Source organism: Nomia melanderi, chromosome 3 (genome assembly GCF_051020985.1).
Source record: "Nomia melanderi isolate GNS246 chromosome 3, iyNomMela1, whole genome shotgun sequence".
NCBI lineage: Eukaryota > Metazoa > Arthropoda > Insecta > Hymenoptera > Halictidae > Nomia > Nomia melanderi.
This window is the reverse complement of record NC_135001.1, coordinates 4,913,757-4,936,142: the sequence shown is the minus strand read 5'-3', so window position 1 is coordinate 4,936,142 and position 22,386 is coordinate 4,913,757. Positions and strand designations below refer to the sequence as shown.

Below are 22,386 nucleotides of genomic sequence, written 5' to 3'. Positions count from 1 at the left end.
CTCCTCTTCTTGCCTCTTCTTTTCTTTTTCTCCTCTTCCCGGGGCCCGTAGACGCCGTGTAACCATCGGCTGGTACTACTGCGGATACACGCGTTGTTAATACGCGTGGAACGCACACCGAACCGAAATACACGGTACAACGCGAAATTTCGTGGCATATGTTTCCCGCGATTTTCCCGGGCGCGCATCTTTCGCTGGAAATCTTCGGGAACACGATCAGGGAGTATGTTTTTGCACGGTTCTGGGTTAGCTCTGGGCATCGGGGATGAAAGGAGGGTCATGTACTGGGTGTTGTAGAATTATGGCTGTCGGGTGGAATTTGCGAGTCGAGGAATTGAGGGGGATTAATTTGTTTCTCGTTTATGGGAGATACGAGTGATACGTAATTGCTAGCGAGAGGGTAATAATTAACGCGAACTCAGAGGAATTCAGCAAATGTGCTTGTTAGATTGATTAGAAGTGTAAAGACCTTGCGATGGAAAGTATAGAAACGAATAGGAATGGGTTAATATTGGTTCGTCGATTGCTCCGTCGATGATTTGAATCATAGATAATCCACAAGTCATTAAATAATTACGATATTTACGCTCCCAGTTCTCTTCTTTCATTTCTCCAATTGTTCAATATCCCCTGCTATGTTAGAATGTGCTTCGTAAAATGCTTCCAAACGTTTAGTTATCAGGAATGTCTTAATATTAGTCCATCAATTACTGCATCGGTGATTCGAATAACAAATAATCCATAAGTCATTAAATAATTTTAATCTTTATCATCCCTGTTCTCTTCTTTCATTTTTCCAACTGTTCAACTAATATCCCCTGCTATATTAGAGTGTCCTTCGTAAAACGCTTACGAGCGTTTAGTTCATTTTCATACGAGTGTTTAGTTCATTTTCCACGTTGCGGTTTAAAAACCTTACGCAGGCCTGTCAACGAACGTGGTGTCTTTTGTAATTAATAGCCCGTGATTCCTACGCGAGGCATGTAAATCCGGACAAACTGGATACCAGTGGTAACCATAGATGGCAGTCCGATGGTTTAGAACACTCTGGACGTTCATGGTTCGCGATCGCGGCCGATGTTCGCACGCTTCGAACTTTCGAGTACAGTAGCGCGGGCCCTTCGTCCTTTGGCTGCGGCCAGGCGTTACGTTTCGTTTCGTTTTCCGCCGTTCTGCTTCGCCGTCCGCTTCATTCCCTGTCACCTCCGCGAAGCGGCATAAATAATGCCTCTGATGCATGAAGAAACGAGTTTGCTACGCATTCTTCGAATTGATAACTGTGAAATTCGAACACGCGACGCAATCTTCGCGCAGTTTTTCGTATTCCACCGGTAGACCGTTTCAAACTCTTACGCTTATCACGACGCGTCGATTCACATTTTTCCAGTCGAGATTCGGAAGATTAAGCATCAATAAATCATATTTAACACTAGATTTACGGAACGAGTCAATTGACTCATATTGAATTTTATAAGCATTATTGGTAAATGTTTGAATCGATTTCTATTAACGCAGTTATGCAAATTATGTATCCTAATTGTCTCTTAAACCTCTAATTTCTAAGATCTACATGAACAGTTAACAATTTTTCTAAGAACAACAGAGCAAACTGTACAGTAAATATCAGTGAATCTAGTATTAAAGAATAAACGTAACGCCGCGTGATACTTTCCCTCGAAGACCTGCATACTATAGGATCGCCAAAACATTGCTCATCTATTCACCGAAGGAGTACAAGCCGAACTTCCAGGAAAAGATCGTCCGCTGACTGTACAAGGATCTCCAGCGATTTTTCCCGTTCAAGCCGCGCCACGTCCAGCTATAAGCGACAAGGATCACTGGAGTAGTATACGCGGACAAGATGCAGACTGCAGAGTGCAGATGGCACTGGGGCTAAAATAAAGTAGCCTAAATTCATTCAAACCCAATCACGATCGAAAATATCTCCTAACAAAGACCGTGTACTCAGTATTGGGAACGATTCAGCCTAGAAACTGTGAACATTAACCCTTTCAGTCATGGCGTCCTTATATAAGGACATATTAAATAAATGCTTGGTGTATCTAAATTCGGTGAATTTCATTGTTTATAAAAATTGTCTTCATATTATCACAATCGTAGATTTTATTTGACACTGTCGACCATCTTATAATATTGCATTGTCACAAAATCAAAGTAAAGAAAAATCATTCGCAAAAAAGGGTTAATTCCTTTAACTACAATATCGTGGCACTTATGATGAAGATTTAAAATAGAATAAATGCTTGGTGTATCTAAATTCGGTAAATTTTATCGTTTCTAAAGATTGTCTTCACATTATCACAATTGTAGATTTTATTTGACAATGTCGACCATCTTATAATATTGTGTTGTCACAAAATCAAACGGAAGACGCACATTCAAATGGAAAAAATCATTCGTGACCGAAAGGGTTAACCCCTTCAACTACAATATCGTGTCAGGCTTATAATGGAGATTTGAAATAGAATTGAACAAACATAAATATTATTCAATTCGTTTGAATGCAAATTACATTCTGTTTCTCTGTCATCAATTATACTTTGGAGCACACGTTGACATAGAACAAGACTAGAGTGTTCTTTTATTTTCAATAAATTATTAACACATTGCGTGTGGGCTATTTTGTTCATTTCAACTTAGAAATATCAATCATACGCAAAAGGAATCATGTTGAATAACAAATAAATGAATTGAATGTAACTGATATATTTGCAACGGAAACTCTCGAAAATAACTATTTGCTTTTGTCAAAAATGTCCATGAAATTATACAAGTATTTATTTAGTACTTTAGTACTACAGTACATGAAAATAGTATTTTTACATTTCCGCGTACAATGTGTTAAGAACAAATTACCTAAATCGTTCACAGTTCAGAAAGAAATCACAGAGCAAAGGGTCAATCTACAGAAAATTTCAAGAAATTCGAGGTGGTAGACGAGTTAACAGCCTATTTTCCAGGACACCCAGTATTCTATCAATCCACTCTACCCCAGTGTACTCGAGTACACGTGTAACGAAAGGTTTCAGTGGTAGTATTCTCTTCCATTACGATAAACGATTGAAATTTGACTGCCACGTTACCCAAATTCGGGTGACATTTTTCACAGGAACTTGGACATTAATATTTTTAATAACGTATCGAACAAACCGAATTTTCTTCGATATATGAGACATAAGGAACATAGTAGAGCAATTATTGAATCTTAACCAGAAACTGAGAAATCGTTTCTGGTTAATGAAGAAAACCATTTCGAGTACATGGGAGTTTTCACGAGTGTTACATTGCGTACCGGTTAATTCTTCGAAAAATGGCCGATTTTTCAATGAGATCAACTTATAAGTTTGTGATGTATCACTGTATGCAAAATATTCAAATATCTTATTATTTTTTCATAAGTATTAAACAAGTAATCAGTTCTAATAACATTTAATACCTTTTTAAATGGCGTGGTAGTTAGAAAAGTTACGAAGGTAGGTTTAAATAAAGACGAGATTCTCGTACGCAATGTATTAAAGATGTTAGTCTCCGAAGAGGTTTTCGACAAGAAAGAAATCATTGTTTCCAACAGTTCCGAAACGAGTTGCTTGCGGGACGAAATGGGTTCGATAAGTTCATCCAGGCTCCCTGGAAAAACGTGTCGTAGCGTGGCCGGGTCTGACAAAACGCTCGGCGTCGACGGCAGCGTCATCAAGCTCCTCAACGACCGGCCGATTGAACGCGGGCTGCGATCGTGCCGATTCCTCTGATTGGCCGAGAGACCCCGGCGTTACTCACGGCGCAAGAAGACTCTTTGTCTGTTTTTCGTCCGGCCGAGCAGCCGGCAACCGGCCGAGCGCAAGTTTATACGTGCAGTCGGAGGTCCTTCAGCCGTCGCGCCGGCTGCAATTATTACGCTCGGCTTTCGGATCCGATCACGGTCCCGTCTGCGCCGCGAGTCCAACGGGCGACCTTTCCTTATCATTATCGTTAACGCTCGCTGTCTGACAACGGAGAGCCAAAGGTGTGCTAGTGTTCGTCGAGAAGTTCTCCCTCCGCGCTAGGATAACCTGGGAACGTCAGCATCTCGGTGCCAGGTAAGGTTTCGATTTTTCGTTAACATATTAAGCGCCATGTCGACATTCAGAAATTCAGCTGAAACACTAGATTTCATATAGATCCAGGTTGATCCTTTAGCTTACAATATCCTGTCGCACTCTTGGCGAACATTTCGAATAGAATTTAACTTCGATTAAGCTTCGATTTTTCGTTAACACGTGAAGCATCATGTCGACATTCAGAAATTCAGCTGAAACACTAGATTTCATATAGATCCAGGTTGATCGTTTAGCCTATAATATCCTATCACACTCTTAGCGAAGATTTCGAATAGAATTTAACGAATGCAATCAAGTATTAGTGAATCCTTTCAAGTTCAAACTAAACATGATTTCTCTATTATCAATAGCAGTGTCTCAAAGTAGTGTACATAGAATAATTATAAAATCCTCTTCTTTTCCCAACGAACAATAAAATAATTTCGCAGTTGCGAAACTAACCATACTGCTAATGGTTAATCTAATAAAAAGTGATGTAACGAGTTGTCTATTAACAATAGATTCACGAAACGAGTCAATTTCACTCATATTGAATTTTATAAACATTATTTGGCGAATGTTTCGGTCGATTTTCATTCATTCAATTACGCGATTATGGTTTCTAATGATACATTCTTAAACTGATTTTCTAGATCTATACGAACATCAATCTTTCTGGGAACAATAGAATAAACTGTACAATAAATGTTCGTGAATCTAGTGTTAACACGTTAAGCGCCATGGCAGGCACCGGTGACTGACGCTTCTGAATGACTAGAGAACAATCGTAACAAGATGACCGATGTGAAATGAACATTTAATAATAACTAAGTTGATAATAGTGTAACGCAAACATTGTAACGGTAAATAATTAATAATTATCCCTGCCTTTCTTTGCTATAACAGAAAAACTCTACAGGAAACGCTTATGATTTTCATGGCGATTAACGTGTTAACCCTTCGCGAACGAACGTCGGCATTTTGCCGGGAAACTTCCATGTTTGGAGTACCAAGTTACAAAAAAATGATTTAGCTATTTGAACGGTAAGAAATCAGTACACAATTTCAATATTCTCTATGATTTAAGCAGTGAATATTTAATTTAGCAGAATCTGCAAAAGGTTTCATATACTTTCAACGATCATTGTCTACAAAGGGTTAAACGCGTTAGTCTCGGTGGATTTTCAGAGATTTTTGTAAAATCTTTGATAAAATCGATGCTTGATGGGATTAAATGAATCTCGAGTTCATTTTTGAGTACACTGGTTGAATAGGTTTCGATGAATGAGATGTTTTAGAGCCGGTGGAGATGTGTAGGCTAGAAGTGGAAGTTTATCTTTCGCGATTTTCGTGTTCAACGGTTTTTCTGTTTGAAGGTAGAATGTTCGGTGTGGGAGCGGTTTTGGAGTAGGCTACCCGGTACGTGGGACGGTTGTATTCTCCCGCGAATCCCGACTTCCTCAGACGACCTTCACCACGGTATCGTTAAATCGTCGAAGAGCATTGGCCGCGACTGCTTCTGCCGAAGCGAGCGAACTGCTTAGATAAATCGTGTTTCGTTTGGTCTCTCGTCGAAATTTCGTTTTGCCGGAGGTTTTAAAGGAGGCAACATTGTTGCAGGTGTACTCTTAACTTGCCGGTATTCTGCATAGCGGAGGGAACTCAGTGGGAACCCGGTGAAACAAAGTTCCTTGAAACGCTAGACGTACGTACGAACATTTGTACGTACGTATGTATGTGCTTCAGGCGCGGACACTGCTTCGGTCAAGGTCGTAGTCTGCAAGTTAATGTTCTTTTTACACGTTCTCGTTCCCCGGCTGTACACGGTGTCCTGAAAAAGCGGAGCTATTGTCTGGCTGGGAAAAGCGATTCCAGTGAAAGTTGGTGTTAAGAATTAATGATTATCGCGTTGGAAGAAGTACAGTAAATGAAATTGGATTAATGATAGAGCTACCGAGCATTTAGTACGACTGATATGTAATCCCCATAAAAATTGTAAGAACATTTTCAGTTCCTTCAGACGTTCATAATAATATTCAAATGGAACTATTTATTTTTGAAATCATTTCGAATATTCAACGCCTTTAAGATATTGATAATTGCGAGACAAAAGAATCGAAATCAGCCATTTTGACTCTTAATTAATACTAGAATTACCGAGCATTTAATACGATTGATATGTAATCTCTATAAAAATTATAACAATAGATTATCTTCGATTTCTTCAGACATTTCTAATAATATTCAAGTGAAAGTATTTATTTACAGAATCATTTTGACTGTTAATTAGTACTAGAACTACCAAGCATTTAATACGATTAATATGTACTCCCTATAAAAACTGTAACAATATTTTCAGTTTCTTCAAACGTTCATAATAATATTCAAGTGGATCTATTTATTTTCAAAATCCTTTCAAATATTCAACGCCTTTAATATATCGAGAACTGCGAAAGAAGAGAATCGAAATCAGCCATTTTGACTCTTAATTAACACTAGAACTACCGAGCATTTAATACGATTACTATTTAATCCCTATGAAAATTGTAACAATATTTTCAGTTTCTTCAGACGTTCATAATAATATTCAAATGGAACTATTTATTTTCGAAATCATTTGGAATATTCAATGCTTTTGCGTCAATAATTGCGAGACAACGAAACTTTAACTGTTACGGTAGTCCCAGTGTTAAGTAACGTTATCGTCGAGTTGAAATCTGAAATGGAACTAATTGAATCTCCAACTGTTGTAAATGGTACAACGTACGAAGGATGAAGACATTAGGCGATACTCAGTAATACGAATGAATAAAATTGAGAATAAAATGATCTGTAATGTGTTCTTTCTTTAATAGCGTGAATTATAATTTGGATTTAACGTTTTGGTTTCTCACCGGCGAATCAGTGAACCGTTGAGAATTCAGGAAAAAGGAAGTACTGTGTCGAGGATTGGTAACTCCACCACCGTTGGCGGAGTTCGATGGCCAATGGGGTACGAGTTTCCTTCCCTCGTCGCGAAACGCAGCCTTAAGGATATTTAAATCTTATGGTAATTTAACGTTTCACCGAACACGGATTTAGCGGAATGACTTATACCAATGTTTTACAATCGCGTAAGTATGCGAGTAAGTATACGAGTTATTGGTGATGCACTTAATTAAGTAAGAGAAATAGTTGAAATGCATGGAATCGAAATGTTAGTCAGTTGTTAAAGTAATTTTTAAATATGAACAAATCTAATTATTGTAGAACAACAGTGTCAATAAGTACGTTTCCTGTTTTGTGGACTTTTGACAGTGGTGTCATCTGTGTTGAACTACGAGAACTGTTTTGTCCTATGGTAACTCTGATACATTGTCTTGAGTAATGAATTATTATGTGATACTTTAAAGACATTTTTGACTAATATATATATTTGTTAGATTATTTTCGTTTAAATTGTTGTTGGTTGTATAAATAAATGATTTATGCGTCATGGGAAAAGACTAGAACATTCGATGTATATGCTAATGTCAGCAGTGACATGAAAATGATTGATTGATCGATTGTTTCGTGCTTTGCATATGTATCTAAAATAAATAATGTAACAAAAGTCGAATAAGTATATTAGTTGATATTTAGCTTACTTCATTTTATATTCTACTTCCAAATAAATTAGAGGTTTTGTCTCGATTGTTTAGAATGTTGAAGAATATTATTGTTTATTGCACTGTGAATTGTAGTGCGAGAAATTAACAAGCGGAAGCAGATAATTTCGAATATTTTTAATGTGCAGAGTTCGCAAAAATTGATTGATAATAGTTCTCCGTTGACGAATTCTTCGCAGGCGTCGCCACAGTCGCCATATTGAAGTTCCATTTTGATACGAGGGCGTCTCAGTAGCGATCCGTAGCGTCGTAAGTAGTGGTGGTGGTGTTGATGAAGGCTTGGATTTGTTATACATATCAGACAGAATGGATAATGTTGTTATATCATTGTTATTGTTTTTAACGTTAATAAATTTTGGATATTGCACGCAAAGAACTGTAAGTGGTATAACATTACAATATCAAATCAACGAGATTCTATTTTATTTATGTGGTTGGATCAATGTCCTTTTAAATGAAAAACAAAGGTCGTGCATATATGATTCATCATTTGATTGTTGTATCTTATGTCCAGACTTTGCTTAGTAGTTATAGTCATATCGCGGGATTAGTCGTTGAATAACAATTCAATGGTAATTGAGAACAATCCGTTCCTTAATCAGGAACCCGAGATCCCATAACCCATTTATTAATTAACGTGAGAAATAATCGTGCGGTAATGTCATAATGTACGAAAACTTCGGAATTAATTCTAATAGGTATTGTCAATCCAATCGTGTTGCTAAGAAAGAAAATATAGATAATATCATAACATAATTTAATCTCATTATACGTTATATATAATTATATTTTAATATGAAAAATAGAAATGTAATTGATATCAAACATACTGTACAACAATAATGTTATAAAAATATTATTTATAATTTTTTTTTAATTAATCGGTGAAACCGTATAATATATGGTAATTAAAATGTGAAACTATAATTATATACTTCATACATATTGAGCTGTAAACAATATATTTACATTTTTTTATATAAAAGAATTTGCCTGGCACTAGTTACGATCATGGGTGAATCCTGACTGTGGCGAATTATGTAAAGACACAAATTTGACAACAGTTTACCTAAGAGCTGATGGTCTTAATGATACATTGCACTATCTATGGGATTTTGGTGGCAATCCGTCTGTACTATTAGCTCTTACTTCGTCTTCAGCATCTCTCAATATAAATTGGGAGGACTTTCTTGCAAGGAAAAAGTATTCTATAAACTTTACAGAAACACCTGTTTATACTTTTGGTGTAATTATAAATAAGGTCAGTATGCAGATAGATCACTGGAGGCAACATTCAGTTAAACAATAATCAATTCAACTTTTAGATTATAGAATTTAATGATATAAATGACACAGCATTGATAAACATTAATAATGTTATAAACACAAGTGTTCTATATCCTATGTTTTTCCAATGGGAGCGCAAGATTTTGTTACAAGACAATGAATTTGTTTCCTTGGAGATGGAAGGCAACACTTATAATGATATTCTTACAAATACCAGCAGACATGGGACAATGAAGCTTTCGGTAAACATATTAAATATCCAATCTCATCTGTATATTTTAAACTGTTATATTACTTTAATGATTTTACAGCTAAGAGGATTTTGTACCCTGGACCATTCAGAAATAATGCCTCACATGTTGCATACAGAGAATTCTACTCAGGTGGACATTATACTTGACCATGTACAAACGAATAACAACTTTTCCCACAGTAGATTTGCTATTGAATTACTAGTAGTAGGAGGAGGAGATCCAGAAATACCCATGTTCATTAATCCTAAGAAGAGTTTAGATGACGAACACACCCCAGGTGTATTTGAGGTAATATTTAATAATAGATTTTACTATATTACTTTATGTATAATAAAAATCGTTATCACAATTTTATTCTTAATTCAGGTTGTTGAAGTTAGAACTCCACCTCATACAAATATGGATGATTATCAAACACAAGGTGCTTATCTGCAATGGAGACCAGTCTCTTATACAAGTATATCTCGTGAAATAGCGAATGCCACGGAAATAATACAATACCCGCCATTGAAAGTATCCGACCACACAAATGCGATTAAAAATTCAATGTTGTACTGTTATTACGGAGACGAAGTGGACAATTTACTCACGCAAAGGATCATAGTTTCACTAGGTGCGAAAGGGGATGGTTTCTATAAAAGGACGTACTACTCTACATGGTAATTCTACTTTCATCTTAATAATATCCTGCTTTAGAACAAATCCGATAATAATCTTTCTTGTAGGACGTTTTTAATTGGTTACGGCACACCGCCGAACGAAAGATTTTCTTACTTGGTGATACTGATTATTTCAATTGGCCTTGGCCTCCCGCTCATTATCCTGATAGCGACTAGTGTGTTTCTATGCATTCGAAAGAGTCCCAAACGGAACAGTGATACGTATATAAGTCAATGAAGGGGCCTTTAGACGTTAAACAAAATTCCGACTACGTCGTGTTCGATAGAATTCAGAGCACGTTTAGTTGCATTTACGAGATACCACCGTTAGACAAATACAAAAAGAGATTTACTATATTTATAAATAGCACATATATTTTTTACACGATTTTTCAAGTTGACCCACGAATCAACTTGAAGAATACATTAATGTAATGCAAACGAACTATTCTGTACAAATTTATACACGTTTCATTAATAAATCAAAACTACATAAGCATATTAACCGATATACATATATACATTTCTCTCATTAATCCAACACGATCACGCGTATCATAAAGATTTCTCTCGAAACGCGATACGATCAAACATCTATAAAATAAAAAGTACAACCGAGGAAAACCGGTGACAGAGAACCAAGTATCAACTCCACGATAATTCCCGCTGAATGGCAGTCAATTGTACCGTACTACAATGGCGCCGGTACCAGAATGACGGGTAAGATCGCAGCACGATCGCCCGAGCGGTTCCAAGAAGAAAGCTTCTACCAGCCGAGCTCGCAGAAACGGTCGGTCGTTCTGTAAAGGTGGTCGAATGTTTTCAGGTGAAGATAGTAAGGGTGGCGCGGTGTGGTACCGTGTTTCTCGCTATCACGGGGGTGGCGGGTGAGGTGCTGCCGGTGGAGGAGTACATTTCATTGATCCGTCCGTGGCACGGAAGTCCGGGGCGTGCGAATTTACGAATCCTAACCGCGATATCGACCCTCCCACGATTTATAATTAAACCCCGTATCATACGAGACGAACGGTTTTGTCTACCTCCGGTTTGTCCTGGTGGCCCCGCGGATCGCCGGACCCGTTTATCTGTGTAACAACGGATAAGAATTCCATGAAAAGCCTCGTCGTGTCGTGCCCGATCCAATGTTACCGCGTAGGTACCATATACCGCAATCGTGATTGGTCGAGTTACGGATTTGTAGTTGCGACAGTCTCTCGCGCAGGGGTAGCCGAGTTCGGTGGGTGGCCGGCTATACGGGGCAAACCGGGTGGGGGAGGCAAAGTGGGTGGCGGATTCGCGTAGCGGGTTGCGAATGGTGCGGGTAATAGTGGGGCGCCTCGAAACTAGTTCCAGTTGAATCCGCTGCGCGAGATTGGCGCGTGGCGGTGCAATAACGTCCGCGTCGGGTTTGTCTAATCGCGACAGTCTGCGAGGAGAAGCTTTTCCGGCAGAAAAACGCCGCGCCAGACTTAGAGAGAGAGAGAGAGAGAGAGAGTGAGAGTGAGAGAGAGAAAGAAAGAGAGAGAGAGAGAGAGAGAGAGAGAGAGTGGTTACAGACTCGGTGGGGGATTTCAGACTGGGGTACAGGGGTGAAGTTTTTCGCGTGGCCAGGTTAGCTGGATAACGGAGACAGTTCCAGGTAACACGAAGAAACCGTCGAGGGACAGAGAGTGTGCTAACAGTGGCGGCTAAGTGAAAGGGTTGGAACGGGGGGTTTTGGATGGAAAGAGTGAGCAAGTGTACGAATATATATATATATATACATGTATAAATATATATATATATATATATATTTATATATGTATCTAAATATATATGTCTATATATATATTTCTATATATATATATATATATATATAGAAATCTATATATATATATATATATATGTATAGCAGTATATATGTATTATATAGATATGTAAAATATATACATGTAGGTGGGAGGCAGTGAGAGAAACAGACCGAGCGATACGGGTGAAAGAGGGACGCAGGAGAGGGTTGGTAGAGGTGGTTGAAGACGGCGAGCGTAACGAGAGAGAGAGAGAGAGAAGAATAGGTGGCGCGCGCGCGCGCGCGCGTGTATGTGCCAGGAGGAGGCAAACGGAGAAAGGAAGTGGGAAAGGATCCAGTTGGTCAGGGAAGTTAAGGGTACGAAGAACGGCAGGAAGGCGAGGAACAGGACGGTAGGATCGTAGCCAGAGCTCGCAGCGAATACGGGGGTGACAGCGGTGCCCGTGGTGGAAACGCGTCGGGTCTGTCCCCCAGAAAGGGACCGTCGCGCGCAACGCGATCAATTTTCGTTGCGACGCGGGCGGCGAGACTGGAGGAAAGGAAGAAATGACGACTGCAGCGAGATACCGATAACCGGCCGGATAATGTTGTCGCAGAGCAAATTTTACGCTCTCTTTATCCACTACACGTTTGTGTAGCGCGACACGGGGCGGGTCCTTGCCGCTGCGGTGAAGAACGGAGAGACCTGAGAGGTGGTTGAGGTGAGACGTGAACAAAAGAGAGAAGAAGAAAGAAAGAAGAAGGAAGAAGATAGAAGAGATAAGAAGATTTTTGGAAATTGATACCTGAACTCTCGTTATCCCTTGTTGCAAAGGATACAAGAAAAAGAAACGAGAGTTAGAGACCGAAAGAGAGGACTAGAGGAACAGACAGGGAGAGAGCGAGCGAGAGAGAGAGAGTGAGTGTGAGAGAGAGAGGGAGTGAGAGAGAGAGAGAGAGAGGGGGAGAGAGAGGCAGAGAGACAGAAAGATAGAGACAAGAAACAAAAAAATAAAAAGTTTGTCGTGGTACGGTGTTAAGTTTACAGTGTCGTTGCTTGGTAGTGTGCTACCCTTGCCGAAGCTGAACAAGCAAGGCCCGCGGAGGTATCTCAGAACCCGCCCCTCCTCGACGTCGCAGTGCCTCTTCTCCATATCGCTACGTCGTGCTTCTTTTCGTTCGAGCCGCGACTATTCTACGCTACCGGAGAAACTCCTCGACCGTAAGTGTAACTTGTAACATGTCTCACCGCGTATCGGTACGAAACATCGACCAAAGGGGAATCGATCAGACCGACCGAGAAAGCACCTCGCCGAGTAAACGCGGGTTCGTCGCGAGTGGAATTTGTTCTGCCGAGCATAAACACCGTTCTGTGTACGTGTGTGCGTGTACCTATGTGTGTCCCGTGTGTGCCCTGTCCGGCTTGCCCGCAACCGTCGACGATTTCGTTACGGTTCGAGACCGCGTGTGTCCACCTAGAGGCGCTAATGGCGCTTCCCGTGCGGATCCCGTCCGTTCCATCGTTTTCTAACCGCTCTCCGTCGGGACACACACGTACGCACGCGTGCACACGACAAATAAACACGGTGTGTCCTCTAGTCGATGACGTAGAATATTTCGACTTTCGTGTAATTAATTATCCTCGCGACTGTCCATGCCTATTTCGATTAGACTATAAAGAATAGACGCACGAATCCGTCGGGTGACACACCAACACACAGGTGACATATATACAAATAAACACAGTGTGTCCTAGTCGATGACGTAGAATATTTCTTCATTCGCCTAATCAATTATCCTCGCGACTACCTATGCCTATTTCGATTAGACCGTAAAGAATAGGTGCACGAATCGAATCCGTCGGGTGACACACACACACGCACACGCGCGCGCACACACACACACACACACACACAGGTGACATATATCTGCTTATAGCGTGACGCGCGACTGCTGTTCCATTCTCGATATATCGATCGATACCCGCCTCGGTCAGGGATCAGTTAGGGGTTCACTCGCGAATCACACGATAAGCGCTTTTGGTTACTTACTTCTTCTTCATCTTCTTCTTCTTCTTCATCTTCTTCATCTTCTTCATCTTCTTCTATGTTTCTGTATGTCTTTCCGTTGTTCCTTGTTCGTTCGCTCGGTACTCTCGAGAGATCGGCTGGCACGTGAAAATAAGCTTTCTGGCCGTGCTTCGTGTGTGCCGCCGCGAAGGTCGTATTTCACAGAGCGCTCGTGACAGTAGGTTATATCGTGTTCCTCCGTATGCCCGTATGCTTGTATTCTTGTGTCTCGTGATGACCTTCCTCCGCGCGAAAATTGCCGGTCAATACGACGTGCACGATCCGCTTAAGAGCCGTGCGATGGTATCGATCACCGGACTATCGTGCACACCGTCGTACGCGGTGACTATTCTTTAGCGGCGTGAAACTCCGTGCACGGATTATACGAGATATCGCTGTTTCGATTCGTAGCGGGATCGACTGTTTTCCAACGTTTCGAACCGTTTGATCGTTCGACCTAACCTCTCGGTGCTTGAGGATAGGAACGTTAGTTTTGTAGGTTAAGTCACCAGCGTTGGTGACTCCGAGCTGACGATTATCGATGATAAATCGAAGCATGATGGATAATAGGTTAGAACGTAAGGTACGTTTTTAGATTTTTTAAAAATTTTATCCGTTGGCACGTTTCGATCGGCTCGCGGTCGTACGTTATTTCGAATTAATCGTTGGGGGAAATTAATTAATTATGCAGGGAATAAATGGAATCGATCGTTACAACGTTATATGTTTGTCGTTTAAAATTTGATGAACTATTTTCCTTAATAAATAAAAGATCGATACTATAGCCGTGTAATGTCAAAGGTCGTATCAAAGCTACATTGTCTGTGCTAAAAGGAAGCGTATTTTCTCATCCATTCGGCGCGAGAAAAGCGTGACGTCAAAGCTGATTCCTTAGACGTCGTCCCTGTTGCTGCTACCTCGGGCATACGATGTTTAATTCAGGAAAATCGTTGTGGCTGGGTTTACTTGTTGGCGTTTGCCATGCAAATCTTATCGTCGCCCGTCACCCCATTCAATTTTTATTTCCAACAATACTAATTAATTGCGGTGGTTTTCTCGACAATCTCTGTCACTGCAACTTCTAATACTGAACCCGAATATTAGAAACTAATATTTTTCTGTATACTTGACCGTCTCACAGATCCAAGTCTCAGGGTTGACAACCAGAATATTCACTGGAAATAATTCCAGTGTCTCGTCTCACAGAACTTCTACAAAAATACCAAAATTGCGATCTACCATTCCCGAATCGCAAGCTTCGAAGGTTCCAGTTATCAATTTGCTCGCGATCATCAAATCGCCGATAACTTCCGAGCATTCAACCCCTTGACGTATCATTTACGTGTAATTACCATTTATAATTACCACTAAGTAATGCCATTACTTAATTACTTATTCGCACTTAATTACCATTAAGTTAAATTACCATTTAGTTTGACTAAAATGTAGCATTTTACTATCGGAAATTTGGAAGAGCCAAGTTTTCTGCTTTAAGCGGAAATTTCATTTGAAGATGATATGTTGACGATAGCAAAATAATTTGCTTCGATCCGTGAGCAATGGCAACATTGGTTTGTTAAATTCATTTGGAAACCTTCATCGCGATTCTCACTCGTCATTGTATGGGGTTAACCCCTTGCACTCGTGAGGTGACTCTCAACACTTGATTTGACGCAGTGAAACTATGAAATTTGATATTTCATGTTGAACGTTGTATAATGCCTCGATACGTGAAATATTACAGTAAAATAGCTTTGTTCCTCAATGTCCTTGTGATTTCCTTCAAGTTAGTTTCAAAGAAGCGTCTTTATCTTGTCAAAAATGTTCCATATTTCTAGTGAGAAACTTCCAAGTGCAAATGGTTACAAATGTAACTGTTACCAGTCATCGACGTCACTTTCTGCGTGGACGGTTCTAAAAGATCTCAATTCCAGTCAATTCGCAGCTATCCTCTTATCTACCGATGCTCTAGGCTGCAAGCTCTTTCCGCCACCGTCGCATAATGAATCGTCGAGCAATGAGCAACATTGATTTTTGTTAAATTCATTTAGAAATCTTCATTACGAGTCTCACTCGTCATTGCCTGGGGTTAACCGTTTCAAGACGAACGTCGTCATTTTGGGGACACGAAGTTCTCATATTCAGAATACGAAATTGTGAAGAAACGATTGGTTTGATCAAATGACAAGATATCAGTGATCAGTTCGCAGAACTTCGCTTCCTCTACGAAAGCTTTCCACTATTTCAAAAAATTCTTGTCTGCAAAGGGTTAATATTCAATGTAACCTTTATCATCGTCATTAACGTCAATTCCTATGTGGATGGTTCTAAACTATCTCAATTGCAGTAGATTCGTAGCTATCTTCTTAACTATCGCGGTTCTAGAGCTGGCGATCCTCTAGACTGCCAGTTTTTTCGTCAGCGCCGCATAATGAATCATCGAGCAATGAACAACGTTGATTTTTGTTAACACTAGATTTACGGATTGAGTTAATTTGACTCATATTGAATTTTATAAGCATTACTTGGTAAATGTTTCGGTCGATTTAGAACAATAGAACAAACTGTACAGTAAATGTCAGTAAATCTAGTGTTAAATTCATTTAGAAATCTTCACGAGTTTCACTCGTCATTGCATGGGATTAATATTCAATGTAACAATTACCAGTTACCAACGTCAATTCCTGCGTGGACGGTTCTAAGAAATCTCAATTCCAATCCATTCGCAGGTCTCTTAGCTACCTAGAGCTGGCGATCCTCTAGGCCAGTGTTTCACCTTTTTTGTGGCATGTCCCACCTAAGCCTTTCTAAAATTCTTATGCCTCTCTATGTAATATATATAATTTTTAATATTATAATATTTTTGCCATTTTGTTTACGCGTGTAAATTTTGTGAAATCTAGGAAGTGACACTTCAAATTTCAAATTGTTCCCCTTAAAAATCAAACTGCTCCCCTACGTAACATATATATATATAATTTTTAATATTATAATATTTTTGTTATTTTGTTTATGCGCGTAAATATTGTGAGATATATGAAGTGATATTTCAAATTTCAAATTGCGCTCCCTAAAAATCAAACTGCCCCTCTATGAGGCGACGGTCCCACGTTGTGAAATACTGCTCTAGGCTGCCAGCTCTTTCCGCCAGCGCCGCATAATGAATCGTAATTTGGTACATGCGGCAGCGTCGGTCACCGGCGGCCGGCTAGGAATTCCCTCAGGGAACCTTGACGGCGATTTTCAAACGTGCTAGCGACGGTTTTTGGCCGAGGGTGTGTTTCGAAGGGGGTTCGCAACTTCGCTCGAGGATGGTTCGAGTCTTTCTAATCTCGAATGCGCCATGTCGGGGAACGGTAGCACAAAAACGCGCGCGCACCAGAAACGGCGAGGGTGAAAGAAGGAGGAGGGAGATTTTGCAGGGCAAACGATGGGCGAGCAAACGCAACAGGTGCGATATGCATCGCACAACGTTCGGAGCACAAATGCTCCGAAAGCTGTAGGTGTCCACCGGGCTTCGATCGACTTTATTGCTTCGTCGATTTTCGCACAGCTTTCGGGGATTCTGGCCACTTTTCTAGTGCCTCTACGTTAGCCGCGGGAAGCCGATGATCGGCGGGACTTGAAAGTAGCAGTTTCACCGGGGGAATGGTTTAAGGGATAACTTTCCATGAACTTTTCAATTCGTATCTTAGTAACCTTGCTCGGTTACGATAAGTATTCAATATTTGAACATCAATTCTTTATGAAGCATAGACCTCCTTAACACAAATCTAGGAATCTTCTTTAAAAAAGCACACAGTACTCATAGGATTCATAAAGAGGACAACAATCAGCTATTATTGAGCAAAGCAGTAAATTCTTCATGAGAGAGTAAATTCATAACAGAAAATCGCTAATAAAGGTGATTAGCTCGAGCGAACTTTGATAATCCGTAAAGCGGAACGGCGAACGAAGGAATTCTATTCTAAATGAAGCTACTCGTCTTGTTTAATACCCACTGGACGTGGTCCAAACGTAAATGCATTTGCCCCATGGTACGTCAAGCGTTACAACTCCCTAGAATTAACAAGGCGAAGTCTTGCGCGATACTACTGACCCCATTCTCGGATATAATGGTTTTCCACGCGCATCGAAATTTGATACAATGATTCGAATGAAACGGCGAAGGAGCGGTTGCGAAGATCGAAAGGGGATTTCTAACATTAGACTCTGGCCGAGGAGGGTGGGAAGACTTCTCGAGGCGGCACACGTATACGAAGCAATAGGGAAAATAATAAGAGGGTTCAAGGTTCTATCGATTGATGAACACTTGATCGAAATCGCATCTGCTGGTCGGTCGGTCGGTCGGTCGGTCGGTCGGTCGGTCGGTCGGTTGGTTGGTTGGTCTCCTGAAGCGCAGCGACCAGTTAGCCCCGTAAGAGGAGTCAGGCGTTAGGCAGGCTGGCAAACGGACAATCGATCGATTGTCCTCGCAAGAACGCATGGCCCTGTTCTGCACTATACTTTAGCTTCAGATATACGTACTTTGTCTTTTGTGGGTCGTGTCGTTGCAGCTGATGCCGTGAGAGAGCAACAATCCGTATTATGAACTGAATACTTTGATTTCCGTCTCGAGCGACACGCTAGGCGTCGATTGTTCCAGACACAGCCGCGATTTTGTTTAAGATAGAGAACGTTAATCGAGAGCAGGATCATTTTTCTCGTGGAAACAAGGCGAAACTTTCGAATGATATTTCTGTGAACGCGATTCCGTCTTGTTACGTTGCAAGTTCGAAAGTTGTTCGCGGTGAGCGAGTTACTCGTATTTAATCCCATAGAGTTCGGTGTGCATTCGAGTCTTATTAAAAGACTTTTCTAATCGGTTGCGACAGCGGTAAAGGGCTTAAACGTGTCTTTCGAGCGGTTGCTCGCGTAAAAAAATTTCTCCTCGCCGGGGAACAGATGTAATTTTAGTTTGCGCAATGAATTGTTATCTTAGCTTCGTGAATAATGGACGGTGTATTAACTTGCACTCGTTTGTTCGGAAACTTTTGTGTTTGAAGTTTTTCTCCTTCCTGTGTCGATATAATTTTTAATGAATTTAGAAAGTTGCTGGGAAGGATAATACGGAAAGGACGGTTTGTCGTGGTTTAAAAATGAATAACCTTCGGTGATTAATACCGGAGTTCGAAGTATAGGCCGCAGTTCGTGGGGGAACTTCTTGAATTCACCGAAGTGTTTCGCTCTAGTGTGTCTGACTCTCGTCATTCTCTACTACTTCGAGCTCCTCACAATGCATTAGAGGAATCGCACGTTCGTGCATAGTTTTGTTCTGCTCGAGTATACATGCATGGTTTTGTCCTCAATGATAGATCAATATTGTGCATTTATTTGTTTCTCAGGGAAATATTCAGATTTTTATCTGAATTTATCGGCTATGTCTGGCCATCGTCGTCTTATACTAATTTGGAATCGTTCTTTCAGCAGAATATTAATATTCTTGTGAAGAATTTGTCTGTGTGAATACCAGTACACTGTTCTCTTCTCGCTGAACAATGAATTGTTGCATATTTTATTAGAAACTAGAATTTATCTGTTGTGTCTGACTCTTAACGTTTCATACTACTCCGAGCGCCTTTTCCACTGCGGTAGCTTCTCTTGTACGAATAATTTACTACTGTCCGAGTATGTGAACTTTCGTTCCCATCAAAAACTCATTATCACATACTTTATTAAACATTAAAAGTTTTTACTTAACAAAAGCTATATGTGAATAGTACCACCCGTCAACTGGTGTTAACAGTCCCTATGTTAACAATGTCGTTAGTGTTACTAGATAACTATTTTATCGTTAATACCAATCTGACCATTAAAACAATGTAATTCTATAATTCAAACCACTTCGAACTTTGATTAATATTACAATATCATTAAAATTCGAAAATTCGATTTCAATTGACTAATGCAGTCTCGATCGCAACATTGTCGTTGCCGGTACCAATTTTCGAAATTATAATTGATCGCTTTCCTCGACACGAGAAGACAATTCCAAACAATTCTCCAGGTATGATTATCTCACCGTTTCCTCGAACCATCTCAAATTCGAATTAACACAACAATTTTACCAAAAACTCGAAAAACCGATTCCCATCGACTATCGGTGTCTCATACGTAACATTACCGTTCCCGACACCAATTCTCGAAATTATAATCGACCGCTTTCCCCGAAACAACAAGAAAATACCAACCGTTTCCCCAGTTTTCGATCATTTCACCGTTCCCTCGAACCACCTCAAATCCCAGTTAACACAACAGTTTCACAAAAGGCTCGAAAAACTGATCCCCATCGACCACCGGTGTCTCCGAAGTAACATTACCATTCCCGGTAGCAATTCTCGAAATTATAATCGACCGCTTTCCTCGGAATGGGAAGAAAATGCTAACCGTTTCCCCGGTTTTCGATTATTCCGGCGTTTCCTCGAACGATTTCGAACTTCGTGCCAGTAGTTCCATTTCAAACGGGGTGACCTACATGGCCACTCCGAGTTCCACCCTTTTCAATCGTCTTCGCGATCCCCGCGACGATTAACGGGCACCACGAAAAGGATTAATGGGGGCCAAAGCGAAAGAAACGGCACGGACGGATCGGTTGAAAATCGTTTCTCCCTTCGGGGATTCTTTTTTCCTGGTTTCTTTTTTCTATTTCGCCGTTTTTCGATCCTTGGCATTGGTGGACAAAGCCAGCGGGATCGCGGATGGTGGTGGTAACGACGGTGCGGCGACGGTAGCGTCAGCGGTCGTCGTCATGACAACGTTTTTCCGCAACGTACCCGGCCTGGTTCGTGACGTCACGCAACGTCGGCAGCGGTGTCGGCGTCGGGTCGCTGCTATGCCACATCACGACGCGGAGAAAACGGTTTTCCGTCGTCGGTGGTTTCTGGTGGCGCCACTGGGCGCTCGACGCTTCATCAAGATGGCAGACTCGCAATTACGGGGAATGCAGTCGCCCACGACGAACGCACCACCCGCGTTTTTATCTTCCATCGGGTTTCAATCGTTTCGAATCGACGTTTGGAGATAAAACGGTTTTCGGTTTCATATTCTCACCGTCGCCATTTTGTTTTACGATCTTCTTAGTCGCAAGATTCCATTGAATTCGAAGGATTGAGAGAGGTATTGAGAGAAGAGAACTGAGAAGAATTATCGAGTTGATGAATACAGGCTTGTAGCTTTGAATGATAATGAATATAGTATTTGTTTTAGTTTCTTTATGTAAACTATGGGGTTGTTAACGGTCGATCACGTCGGTTCTGGAATGATGCTTTCGCTTCGGGAATTAGGAGCTTGGGAATGTCGGCTCTTGATTGGTGATTGCTGTTTCACGGAGTCTCTGTTCTTGCGGAGTTTGATGTTCGAATGTGATGTTTAGGTATATTGATTGTGTACGGAGTGATTAGGGTTAGGAGATTTTTGAAGATATTTTCTTGTGAAGTCGTTTGTTTCTTCACTTTCGTTTGAAGTGTATTGTATTCTCCGATTTTATGAAAATTAAGAAATAATCTCTCTATTATATTATAAATATAAATATAACTATTTATATCGAATATTTCACATCAAAATATTTATATAAACATTTAATATTAAAAGTTTATATTCAAATATTGATGTTTATATTCGTCCAAACTTAACTGGTCAGTTATCGTTATATTTTCATTATGGGGATTTAATATTGGAGGGATTTAATACTGAAAGGTACATAACACGGAAAACCGAACGTGTCTTCGAAATACGAAAGCCGGCAGAAAATTTGGGATCCGAGAGGTTCCGGGAGTACCGGAGGCAGATCATGTGCTCATTCCGTATCACAAGCCGCTGTATGAATTACGACTATTTATTGATCCGTGATTCGGGCTTTCAAGAAGACCTTTGGACCGTCTTCTCTCGATATTTCCGTAACGCTCGGAAGTCGATGGAAACCGTGCCTTACACAGCCTGTAATAAGTAGCACAAGTTCGATAATACGCCAGCCAGTGATGAATACTCCGCTGTGCCTATACAGCCGAGAGAATCCACCAGTTATTGTCTTCCACATATTATCGAGTGTAACACTGAAAATCCTCGACAACACGTTTATGGTCTCAATTAATCCCGTTTCTATTCTCATACCAACGGGCTCGCAGTTTTTATTCGTTCCACGGATCATTTCTAACAATTCCTCCGACGAGAACACACTTCTAGTAATCTAGCCAATCTCAGTAACAACAGATCTTCGTCACATATCTCTGCATATATTATAACAACACGTGAATTCTTTCTTCTAAATAAATTTAATCACAACTAAACGATAAAATCACACTGCACGTATCAGTACACAACTTCAAACTACACATCATCCAAAATCCCAATAATACACTTATTCCAAGCCTAATTTCAACCTTCGTAACAACTAACATTTCCATCAGGAATACCGTTCAAACACAAAAACAGTTCTACCTGAAAGTCAGTCGAACAACATCAATACTCAATACACAATTCCTAGCAATCGTTCCTCGCGAAGTATTAACAGTCTCGCGAGAAAAAACGGCGGGTCCGGGTTAATCGTATTTTCGAGCGTCCTCGTGAC

General features: G+C 40.5%; 2 protein-coding genes across 42 annotated transcripts in view; both read left to right on the top strand.

Moving 5' to 3' along the window:
• Positions 1-7,952: 7,952 nt before the first annotated feature.
• On the top strand, positions 7,953-10,445 carry LOC116432421 (glycosylated lysosomal membrane protein). Its single transcript, XM_031989278.2, has 6 exons — positions 7,953-8,122; positions 8,748-9,005; positions 9,070-9,273; positions 9,343-9,573; positions 9,652-9,944; positions 10,011-10,445. Exons 1-6 carry the CDS (start codon positions 8,051-8,053, stop codon positions 10,180-10,182), a joined length of 1,230 nt encoding a protein of 409 aa, XP_031845138.1. The 5' UTR covers positions 7,953-8,050; the 3' UTR covers positions 10,183-10,445.
• Positions 10,446-10,853: 408 nt separating this feature from the next.
• The window catches only part of para (sodium voltage-gated channel paralytic), an 81,702-nt gene continuing 70,169 nt past the window's right edge, over positions 10,854-22,386 (top strand). For 29 of the 41 annotated variants that reach the window (XM_076365465.1, XM_076365460.1, XM_076365437.1 and 26 more), the window contains exons 1-2: positions 10,854-11,683; positions 11,880-12,934. The gene's annotated coding sequence lies outside the window, so the exon portion shown is untranslated. Of the gene's footprint in view, positions 11,684-11,856; positions 12,935-22,386 lie in introns of all 41 variants that reach the window. The other 12 variants (XM_076365459.1, XM_076365453.1, XM_076365462.1 and 9 more) reach the window with 5 other exon arrangements.